At 33.9% G+C, this 12,086-nt stretch overlaps 3 protein-coding genes across 5 annotated transcripts in view; 2 read left to right on the top strand and 1 right to left on the bottom strand.

Annotated features, from left to right (window-relative positions):
- The first annotated feature begins 30 nt into the window (after nt 1–30).
- On the top strand, nt 31–3,044 carry LOC128680412 (gastrula zinc finger protein XlCGF17.1-like). The gene is made up of 2 exons (XM_053763554.1): nt 31–2,162; nt 2,248–3,044. Exon 1 carries the CDS (start codon nt 957–959, stop codon nt 2,010–2,012), a length of 1,056 nt encoding a protein of 351 aa, XP_053619529.1. The 5' UTR covers nt 31–956; the 3' UTR covers nt 2,013–2,162; nt 2,248–3,044.
- LOC128680418 (transmembrane protein 80-like) lies at nt 2,327–5,521 on the bottom strand. Its single transcript, XM_053763561.2, has 2 exons — nt 5,140–5,521; nt 2,327–4,716 (listed from the first exon to the last, which is right to left on the bottom strand). The coding sequence occupies exons 1-2, from the start codon at nt 5,375–5,377 to the stop codon at nt 4,523–4,525; spliced, it is 432 nt and encodes a 143-aa protein (XP_053619536.1). The 5' UTR covers nt 5,378–5,521; the 3' UTR covers nt 2,327–4,522.
- Nucleotides 5,522–6,207: 686 nt separating this feature from the next.
- Nucleotides 6,208–12,086, top strand: part of LOC128680408 (equilibrative nucleoside transporter 1-like) — a 28,153-nt gene continuing 22,274 nt past the window's right edge. The window contains exon 1 of one of the 3 annotated variants that reach the window (XM_053763543.2): nt 6,208–6,377. The gene's annotated coding sequence lies outside the window, so the exon portion shown is untranslated. Of the gene's footprint in view, nt 6,378–9,713; nt 9,918–11,859; nt 11,961–12,086 lie in introns of those variants that run through there. The other 2 variants (XM_053763544.1, XM_053763545.2) reach the window with 2 other exon arrangements.

Consider the following 12,086-nt stretch of genomic DNA (forward strand, 5'->3'; position numbering starts at 1 on the left):
TATTGTAAGTATATATACTAGCCGCCGTCCCGGCTTCCCTCGGGTAAAACATAATAAATTATACACCTAAATCTTCCTCCATGCAACCACCATGAAAATCGTGCAGTAAAGATAAGGATAATCCAAAAGCGCAAGTAAGTCAGGGTAAAAGCACCATCCTTATTATGCAGGTTCAGAAGCACTTAGTATATAGCAGCTCTCTCTGACCTAAACGTTTCCCACATTCTTCCTCAGCCGTTGAGCATCTGAGCCCAGTGTCCGCTCTCCTACTCCCACGGTAGTTCGTCGGCATACCTAGTTGTAAGACCATTGGCACGCATATCCTTGACGACTTTGGTTTGCCCCTTCTGTCAGGACCAGGCGGGAGCGGTATAGCCAGATAGATATATGTTCCCATACAGCAGCTATCCTATCCTAAAGATAATTAAACATTTTGTCGGTTTGTCTCATACTGGTTGCTAAGCAACGAGAGCTTAATGCTGTGTTTTTATATAACGCTGTGTTAGCGCGCATGCCCCGCGCACGTTACCTCCACAGGGAGGACCGCCTCACACCACCTGGCCAACTACCACCCACGGAGTACAATCTGGCATTCAAGTGAACGGCGTATCATATCTATCGAGTTATTGTGACGCTACTTTACACATATTTTAGTCAATTATTTGCAAAGGTTCCAGAGTAGTACCTTGAGATGTCCTAAATTGATAACGTTTGATCAATGCATTTGTAGAATCAGTTTTGTGGTGCTATCATTTTGTCGAACATCATATTTTAAAAAATAGGGAAAAGCATTTTTGGAGTGGAGGAGTACCTAATAATGGGCTGATAAAATTAATTTTGTTTGTAACTGTACATGCGTCGATCTGCAAAATGCACTTCACACGCGCAGTCTGCTGAATACAGATTTATAGAAAATGTATTTACTTCTTTGGCCTTAATTAATTATTTCGAACAGAATGGCCTCAGCATATTTTAAGTTAAAAATGCTTCGAAAAATACGTGCCAAGAAAAAGGAAACTACCAAAACAAAAGCTGCTGCTGCTGTTAACATCTGCAGAGTATGTTTAAAAGAAGGTGAAATACCTATATACACCAATAATGGTCCTTCGGACGTGTCTGAAGCATTTCGAACTTTCGCAGACGTTGATATCAGTGAGGACGATGATTTTCCTAAACATCTCTGTGAAGACTGCCATTCGCTACTACAAAATGCTATAATATTCCGGAAATCAGCACAAAATGCCGACGCATTGCTTCGCCAAATAGCCGAACCGACAGATCCGCAAGCTGAGGCTGAAGTGAGTTATGTGACACATGATAATACATTTTATGATAATAATGACAAATTGAAGTCGTACCATTGCAAATTATGTAAATTAAACTTTAAAACGTTGGATGAATATGTGAGACATAAAAGGTCCAAGCAGCATAATCGTGTACGAATCCAATGTCCGATTTGTTACAGATTATTCACTGCACGATTGTTTAAGAGACACTTGCACAGGCATCAGTCTGCGACCCATCTGATTTGCGACGTGTGCGGCAAGCTTTACCGCAAGGATAACTTGGTTCGCCATTTGCAACTACATAACTTCGATCTTCCGTTTCAGTGCCAAATATGCCCATATAGAGGAAGATTCTTGGAGTCCCTTAAAATACACATGAGAACTCACACAGGTGATAAACCTTTTTGTTGTGACAAATGTGAACTTCGATTTCTAACTAGAAGTAATTTGAACAGGCATTTATTGACTCATAAGAGGGAGCGACCACATAAGTGCCTACAATGTGGAAGGGGGTTTTACACAAAACGTGATATGGATATACACTATAAGTCTGATCATACAGGGATAAAGGAATTTGGTTGTAAGATATGTGGGAACAAGTATGGGACGAGGAAAGCGCTTATGAGACACGAGTTGAGGGTCCACAAAAGAGATAAAATGGCGAAAGGCCGAATGCCGCTGTATTTGCAGGAGGAGTATAGAAAGATAGACGATACACCAAAATAACGTGTTATAACGTGTATGTTGTGTAATTTCAAGGTTTTCCTCTAAGGCTCTGCTAACTTATGCCGCTCCAAATCAAGCTGCGCAATACTCATGGACAATCGGACAAAAAACATGTAGCTAATATCTCTAGAAGAGCTACCATCAAATGTGGTATGTAATCAACCGCACCTCAAGCTACCCTATAGAGAGCTCTATGCTATAGCAAATAGCGACTAATTTGCATTGTTTTTTCTAGATGTGTTGTTGACTACCTATAACGTCAGTTATATACAGTGTATGGTAAGTAGAATTTGCAATGAAATAAAAAATTAATGTAATTTCAACTGTTAATATTTATATTGATCCACAAAAACAAATACGTATATTTTTAATTCTCCATTAAGTTGTTATTACTTATAATAAAAAAATCTAAATTGAAGACACAATAATGGCGAGGAATACTGTAATATGTATAATATTAATATATATATATATATATATATATATAATATTCTGATTATGAGTGCGATTTCGATAATTTGTAAAAGGATTTATGATATTGACTAGAACATTGTTATAAAAGATAAATTAAGATTCTTCAAAATGACTAGTATTGATTTTTTGTTATAGAATTGGTAAATCTATGGATTATAATACGATTTATACATTATATTATTTCACACACAACAATCCTAAGCTACACACATCAATATATTCAGGCAAAAATACGTGACTTATAATCACATAAAGGAACTTTCAGTTCTCTAGGCAAACTGGTGACTTCGTGACTTGAACAGAGACCTGTTGATTCATCGTGTCCCTCTCTGGTCTCCCACCTTCAACTCTCCTCCGAACATCAAAAATAACTTAAATAATGCATTATACCAGAACCTCCTATTTTGTTTATATAATTTTCAACAATTGGCCCATTGTGGCTATTTTTGTATATGAGACTATAAAGAGGTCCTGATATAAGGAGACGGACAATACACATAAATCTTCTACAGTACAATGGAAGATACAATTTGATCATGATTGTATAATATATATAAAGGCCACATTATCACTTGTGTTACATATTCGGGTTGGATTCCACTATTAACAAATGATAAAACAGTATGGTTGAAAATAGTAGTACCCTTTCTAACTTTTTAAATGTTAGTTAATCTTAATAGAGTTGAGTCCCGTAATTTTTTTCTAATAATACTTGCCAGAACGCAACTGGCTGAATGAACACTTTTTTCACAGAGCTGAATGAACTGTAGACTAGACCGTCAACGTTTGGCCGACAGAACGTTTAATATCATTTAAATTAACTGAAAGATCCTACCTACCCTATATGGAGTCATAATCGAATGCACGTTTGTCTAAATGCATTTTTTTATCGTTTTCGACAAACAATAAACTTTCAATCACTGTGATTTATAATACCGATTTTGTTATTTATACATAACCAAATAAACGCTTTTTTTCTTTGTTAATTCGACCAGTTGCTTTGTGTCCCAGCCAGTGATATTTGGAAAATGGGACTCAAGACTTTATAAATAAAGAAGTTAATGTAAAAGAAAACGTAATTATTTATGAATATTTCCCAAATACTATTTTTAATGACAATATACATATTTTTCATGTTGACTAATTCAAAAATTTGGATCATTGATTTTGTGCAATAAATAGTTACTTACTTTAAAATAGGTTTTTTATAATAAATTGCAGAAAACTGCATTAAAAAATATATGCTTACAATAAAATGCACTTGTGCCATTATTAATACACAACACTTTGTGTAGACAATACAAATAAATATTTTTTTTTACATTAATAAATACTTAGAAAATTTGTTTATGACAGACTATAATATTGTTTGTAAAAGTGAAATTGTATCTTTTGTCATGAGTTTAAATTTTTATACAAAATAATAGAGGGTAGAGTATTTCTAGCATAGACATTACAATAATGACAATAAAAAATCCAAAAAAGGAACATTATTTGCATTTTACCTATTCCTAGTTTGCAATAAGTACATATTTTGGGTCTTTGTCGTTTCTCTTACAACATCTCCACATAGCTATGTATCAGCAAACTCTATTTACTGACATTCTAAAATCATACATAGCTACAAAAGACAGACATTGTAATTTTAGAATAAAACCCTAGAGCTTTAACACACTGAGTGCAGCATCATGATGTGTTATATTATACCAAACTAGAGATCTGGCCGGGCTTCATCTGGTCTATAAACCTTCATGAATAAATTATCAAGTTATTTGTGAAAATTGCATCAAAATCTATTGTGTGGTTTAAAAGAAAGCTTAGAAATAGACAAACACAGAGGGTGACTTTATTTTACGCTACATTGTGATGAGTAATTGCTCATATTATCTCCACTCTCTCTAGCCATAAAATATGGCCTAGGCTATTAGTGAACTGCCAGATGCTTGGTATAAACACACCTTATGAATCTCTAATGAAGTGACAGTGTGTTACAGCAAATAGTGTTAAAACTTCATGGCTCAATTTTATATAAAAGATCAAGCATAAGAAGGCCCTTTACACATTGTGACAACAAACATTGAAGCAAACACAAGCTCAAGAGTCTGTATGGTCAGCATGAGGGTGCACCAGATGTACTCTATCCGGAGAACCACTACCTGCCAGATGAGAAGGTACAGGACTCCCAGGATCGATGGTACTGTCAGCACCACAGATATTAGTACTGGCACATCTGGAATGGAAAATATAATATTTTAAAAAATATTGGTCATATTATATCCAAATTTTATTTTTAGGCATGCTAGTCCAATGTGAAGAAACCTTAACCTTGTGACCTTTTAATGTTTACAAGGCAAAAAACTGAGCCTACTCTAAACATTGGATCTTGATTCTAGACAACAACACAAAAGTAATTGCTTATAATACAAATCACAATCTCATTCCAACAAGATATAATGCACTTAATAATTACACACATGTTGAAATGCCCCAGCAATTTACCTAGGCAAATATGTATTATTTCTGATTGTTACTCTATAAAAATATTTAATTTTATTCCTTGTCTAGATAATTGAATGAAATCACCTAGTGTATAGGGGGGTATTTTACTAATTATATGTTATACTAATGACTACATTACCGTAGTTTTACATACCTCTTTCACTTAAACTGCCTTTTCGTCCCAATATAAGACGAGTTGCTTCTACAACGAATAGTCCAAATAAAACACCGTAATCTTGGCCAATTTTCGTGGGATCTTTCTGCACTTCATAAAGACTTGTTATCACCGCCGATTTAAGAACTAGGGTCCCGAGCTCACAAGTAGCAAACAGACCAAAATAAAAAGAATTTATATACATTAATATTTCGTATGCTAAGCTCGCGTTAACCATGACGGCAAATTAATTCAAACAAATTATAGAAGAAAACTGTAAACTGGATAATTAAAAATTGAACGAGGGTGATAATTGAATATTTTTACGTTTAAAAATAGAACAACAGCAGAAAAACTCCAACCCTCCCCAACCCTCCTCACAACATTTTTCTAATCAAATCATCAAAAGTGACATTGACATTTGACCATATTATGTATAGTGACATCTACGATTAAGTGTTGCCATTATTTACATATTACATCCCCTGCGAGAACAGGGCAAATTATTATGACTTGTTCCTGATCCGTAAAGTTAATATGTGGCATTCCAAGCAAAAGGGCAGTTTCCGAGATATCAAATATCTCTCTCTAAGATTTTGTTAAAAAAGGTGGAAAATTGGCTTTTTGCGATTTTAATTCAAAATGCAAAAGGCTAAGTTTCATACAATAATTAATTATATTTAATAGTCAATAATCAATAATTAATGTCTCTGTGTCATGTACACAACGTGAGAAAATTGCAATTCAATGTTTATTAACTAGAACTCCAGCAATTAACTTAGCTCGATCAGACTGCGATCCAATTATTGTTGTCTTTCTTATCTCCGCGCTCGATGGGTAAACCTAAAATAGTAGAGGTTTCTTCTAGATGGTAATACATGTTGCCGTGCTTGATATAGAATATTGCCATCTATTATTATTATTTTATGTACTTACAAAATCACTTGGTTCTTGACACGGTTCTTGAAATGGAAATGTAATAAACTTGAAATGGAATATGCCAAATCACAAAGTACTCGAAAAATTAGAATAATTTTTGAGATTTGTAAATTGATTAAATTAAGGACATGACAACACTAAAACGAGTGCAATGAACGCAGGCAAACGGGGCGGTCGTATTGCACGTGTTTTTATTTTAACTGTAATGCAGTTATGAATACAAAAGTTTAATTTATTTAATTAGTGGCTACATAGTTTTCAAATTGACAAATAATATAGTGTCCTCACTCTATGTTCTGGTAAGTGTTATATTGTTATAATGCAGTAACCACGCGCTTGTATCACGTTTTGTGTTCAGTTTGGTATTTTAACGTAGGCGTTATTTTTTGTCAATTGATGCAGTTGAACTTCCTATAGGCTTTGTTAAATAAATATCGGATGCGTCCACAAATAAATTGGTAGTAAAATAGATAATAATGGAGAGTACACATAGTAGGTATTTGAGTAAGAGTAGCTAGCACCCGGTTAACTTTTTTTTATTCATTGCCAGTACATAAGTAACTAGGTTTTAGTTAAAACTGACCCGTATCTTTAAAACACATAATTTCCTCTATACTCCAATCAGACCGATATATCTACATTACCTACATTTTTTTATATCTATATTACAACAGTTTTTTTTTTAATTTATTCAATCTATACTATTATTTTAAAAAGGTAAGCATTTGTGAGTTTGTATGTTTGAGGTGGGTAATCTCCGAAACTAACGAACCGATTTCAAAAGTTATTTCACCATTAGAAAGGTACATTATCCAAGATTGCTATAGGATATATTTTATCTCAAAATTCATACGGGAGCAAAGCCCCGGGCTACATCTAGTCACTAATATAGGTACAATTTTTTCAGTTCTCTAAAATCTATTTTGGCTGTTAGCATTCACATTGTCATAAAGTAGGTAGGTAAGCATAGGTATGTGTGTCAGTTATTCAATTTTTAAAACTTAATCAGACATTCTTTACTATAAGTACTTATAGGTATTGCATATTTATAATTAGTAAAATAATAAGTAAAAAGTAAGAAAGTATAGGTAGATATTTTCCTGGCATTTATTTGTTGTAAGTAGGTTATCTATTTCCTAAATATAAATAACAAATCAGTTTTATAGACTATTAAAAACAAAATTACTTGAGGAATGTTTTCTGATATACTGGAGGAGTTCTTTCAAGTTGGTCCAAACAGGAGAAAAAGTTACTGACTATATTCAACCTTATTAGAATTTGCTTTTCTAAATTTCATCAAACGGCCCAGCGGTTTAGCTGTAAAAGTGGGACAAGAAACAGAAAAACAGATTTTCGCATTTATTTTGCCCTTTTTAAAAATAAATAACGTGCTCTGGACCTGAATGTATGAACGCTCAATTACCAAGAAAAAAATTTGATATTAAAATATGATTTATTCATGAACGAGATGAGTACAGTTGCTGATTAGGAACTTACAAAATTGCTTGCCCCAAAAGTAATGAATTGTCTCTTAAAGTGCTGTTAGGTATGGGCACAGCAAGTTACACTATTTCCTTGTGAATTTAATTTATCTGTTTTATGTAACAAAGTATGGGTTATTCTACAATCTAACTGGATAAAAGTCTACACTTTTATCCAGCAATCTTCTTCACTAGTAGGCGATTTGTAGACAACAACCAACTACTTAGATTATTTCTGTTGTTTATGGTTTACACGAATATTAAACACTAGCAGCTCAGCTAACACCATGATAAATTGTACACTTAACACATTCTTCAAATTCCATTGTGTAGTTTTAAAGATCTAAGCATACATACATAGGGACAGACAGAGGGAAGCGAATTTGTTTTATACTATGTAATTGTTATTCATTTAAAGTAACAATGAAATTTTAACATTTTACATTTAAAACTTCAATTTAAAAAAGGCTAATTTAAATTTTAAGTTGTGCAACAGCACATATTGAAAAAGTTAAATATGACTTAACACAACTTGTCATATAATTTACAGTAATCTAATAACACAGTGCACTGCTTGGACCAATCTATTTGAATTGCGGCCGCATTGTGGACTTTAATTCAATAAACAAACCATAATAAAGTGTCATGTCTGCTCTATTTAATGTAATTGATACTTGCCTGACTCTGAGATAAGGAAATCTGTTTGGTGGACAGTGTTTCTAATAAGGACGATATTAGACACAGATTTGTTTTATATTTAGCCCTTTGTTACTTGTTTACACATTTATTCATAAAAAAATGGCAACGGCATCTTAAAGTGTGTTACATCAACATTCGAGTCAATATCCTAATAACCAATGCGTAACTGCAGTTCCAGCACCTTGGACCACAGTGAGAAAATGATAGCGGTCACTTAGATTTGAACTTAAATTATTATATTCAACAATTAAAAGCTAAAAAATATTCTCTCCTTTATTTTAAGTGTTCAGCCATCTCCTAAAGTCCGTGTTATAAAATTTGAAATGGAATAGGAAATGCCTCTAAAAGCTAAACGCTACAGCACTCCAGTCCCATTTTATAGAAGGCTGAGTGGGCCCGACATTGTGTGGGGCTCTTGTAAAGGCTCGCACAACGCGAATTTAATTTCAACCTATTTCGACGTTCCGGAAATATCTTTTAAGGGCGCTCGCTCATGGCGATTCGAAGATGACGTTAATTCGGCGGACGTGTGAGTGAAATAGAATAAAGGTTGGTAAAGGGCAAGTGAATTTAACAAACGGTAAATTGAAAAGAAAGCGTTGCATATGAAATAAGGTGAGGATGAGATGAGATGTTTGGTCTAACAGTAACGAAAAATTTATGAAATACCCGAAAAAAGGAGAAATATACGAAGCTAGGAAAGCGAAAATGTGAGGCTTAGATATAGTATAATAAGTTCGCTTCGTATATTTATGATGATAATAGAAACAGAAGGGTCAAAGCCGATGACTTTAGATAAAGTTATCCAGCACAATTGCGCCAAGGCCTCATCAACCATACGGCGATTATACGACGACATATAAATATTTAAAAAGTTTCAATGGGTGTATTTTATGTCGGCTATAGATACACTATCGGCAAACAGTTCGCCAAACTTTGGCTTTATACATTTCAGGATTTTCATTGCGGTAAATAAAAGCGTTTTTACAAACTACGCCATGTTCGAATGCATTCGTGTCGGCATCTGTCTGAGTTCGGCGATAGTGTGTACCCAGCATTAATTTATAGGCCTTTCACGGTTTAGGCCGTTCACGGCGTCCGTCTATCCGTATCTGTATCCGCCATCCGAGAAAAAAATCGGACCGAAGAAGAAGCCCTCCGGCTTTGCATTTACTATGACATTCATCTATTCTCGTTCACTTCGTTGAATGTACGACATCACAGTACCACAGAGTAATAAAGGCCCGTGCACACTATGCGTATCCAACACGTGCACAACAAAATTGTATGGAAATTTAACACACGTACTCGTATTATAATCTCATACCTACTACCGTGCAGCAAAAGTACTGCACAGGATTTCAGTGTGCACGGGCCTTAAAGAGTACTGCGTATGACTGTACTGAGGAGATAATGTGTGTGTACTAAGGAGATATGTCTTGGACATCATTTCAAACATACAGAATGCCTAATGATGTGCGTGCTCCGATAATTTCTCTCCCTACCTAAATAATCCTAACGAGGTTCATTACTCAAGCATATCTGTCCGTCTGTTAGTCCTTCCGTAACAATAAACAGCCAATTGAAGATGATTCGCCCAAGATTGTCAACTTCAAAGTGCATTAAAACTGAGTCTGCTTAGTTCGACCAGGCTTACATGTAAGTACATTTTCTGTAATCCGTTCCATTCACTAGAATATATACTTATAGCATGCTAAGGGAATTTATCTTGCTCACATTTTTACATATTCAGTCTGGCGTCGTAGTCTTAATATAGTTTTTATAGGTAACACTAATCCCACTGTATTACGCGACAGAGTAATATTGGTCAAGGTTACTAGCTGTCAATAAATAAAACAGTATATTATGGATATTAAAGCACAGACGAGACTGCTGTAAGTATTATTAAAAACGGAGGAAATATGGAATAAAAACTTAGAAAGGAATTTTGAAGATCCTAAAGGAAAGAAATAAAAACTACAACGAAGCAGTCGGAATTTGCGGGCACCAGTTGTTTCCACACAATTTTAGAAATTATATGTGTTTATTTTTGTATTTCTTATCATTTGCAACCGTGCAAAAATTGGCGAGCTAAATGTAAATAACGTTAATCTCGCACGTACAGTTGACCTCATGTCAAGCAAGATAACCAACATAGATCTTTATGCCGCAGTGATGTGGCTGTGTTGTCGACTGTACACGAAGCGGATAACTGTTAGTTTAACTATCCGGTATGTAGAAGACACGAGTGTGGCGATTTAGATCTTGTAATTAACTGTTTCTGTTCTGTTTCTGAAAGCGAATTTAGCACGAAATTGTGCTATTAAACATGCCGGTTCCACACTATAGCGGATCAGTTCGCCGAACTTGGCGGATTCGGCATACATTACCGGCTTTTCATTGTGGTCAATAAAATCAACCATATAAATTACCCAATGTTCATGTATTCGCATCGGCATCATGTAATTATATTTTTAGTACTTCAAATAAAAATATTACGCACGAGACATAATATTAATAAATGTACATAAAAGTGATTGTATTGTTATTACATCAAATAAAAACACTTCTCATTATTTAAACTGACTTGTACGTTAATTATACTGTCTCTAATTATTTATTGATAAATATATCGAATCATGTGGATTATTTTAATATTAACTTCTTAAAACGAGATTTACCACGATAGCCATAAAAAAGTTAAGCTAAAGTATGCTAGTAGCTAGCATGTTTTGTCACTATCGCACTATATTAGAAATTGACAGAAATAGGCTGCTACAGTCGTCTTAATGACGGAATTAGCATAGCAACCGACAACCATGACATTATATTAACAATAAATAATAATAAATTATACAAACAAGTAATATTACCTGTAATTATCCACATTTTACTCGTGTGACCTATATTATCTAATCTACGACGAGGTAGTGTGATAAAAAATAGGGCATATGTTAGAATTTAAAGTTAAGCAAGGTATTCTAAAGTTTTCTGTCGTGTTACAACACATATCAATGGCATTTAACTAAAAGTATATACTTTTAGTTAAATGATCTTTGGTCTAATTGCCATTTTATTAGCATAGGGTTTTATGAAAAGTATTTATGTTAATTTCTAAAGTAGTTTCGTAAAAATGCTGAATAAATAAGTTATCATCATGTCGTATGCAGCGCCTTGGATCCAGTTAAATATTTATGGCTGATTTACATCGATCCAGTTGCTGGATCCAGTGGATGTGTATGTGCCGTTCTTTTTTAGTAATAATAACCTGACTACCTTTAGTAGTAGTTAGTACAAGTTTTTATTCTTTTCATGCTGTCCATTTAAAAAATATAAACTTGTTTTCGTTTTTGCCAACCACAATGAATGTAAAATTGTTGTAATAGGGTGGCGAAACCGGCTCCAAATATTCAGATTAGAACCGCGCGATTCGATCACGACAAGATATTTGAGTCAGTCCATGGTCAGTTTACGTTTCTTATTAGTAAGAGACTGCACACGTATATATTATCATAAATTGATATTGTTATATAATTATCATAAATTGATCGAAGTTAATGATAAAATAAAAAATATTAAATTCATATATCCCACATAATCACGTAGATAAAATAGACAATTCGTTTTCCATTTAGTTAATTTAAAAGGTGGTTATAGAAGTGTTTGTGATTCCTAAATAAAATCTGTGGATTCTATCTGGAGGTAATAAATTAAATATAATGTGATTTAATTATTTTGCCAAGCACATCTAATTTCATAATCTACTAATTGAGAGTAACTGTACTATAGAATGCGAATAGACTTAGTTACGGGTTTATTATAATCTAA

Source organism: Plodia interpunctella, chromosome 24 (assembly GCF_027563975.2).
Source record: "Plodia interpunctella isolate USDA-ARS_2022_Savannah chromosome 24, ilPloInte3.2, whole genome shotgun sequence".
Classification (NCBI taxonomy): Eukaryota; Metazoa; Arthropoda; class Insecta; order Lepidoptera; family Pyralidae; genus Plodia; species Plodia interpunctella.

Coding starts and splice junctions, on each gene's coding strand:
- LOC128680418 (XM_053763561.2), bottom strand. CDS start 5,377: ATGGTTAACGCGAGCTTAGCATACGAAATATTAATGTATATAAATTCT. Junction 4,717..5,139: donor AGGCAGTTTAAGTGAAAGAG/GTATGTAAAACT, acceptor TTTCCATTCCAG/ATGTGCCAGTACTAATATCT.
- LOC128680412 (XM_053763554.1), top strand. CDS start 957: ATGGCCTCAGCATATTTTAAGTTAAAAATGCTTCGAAAAATACGTGCC.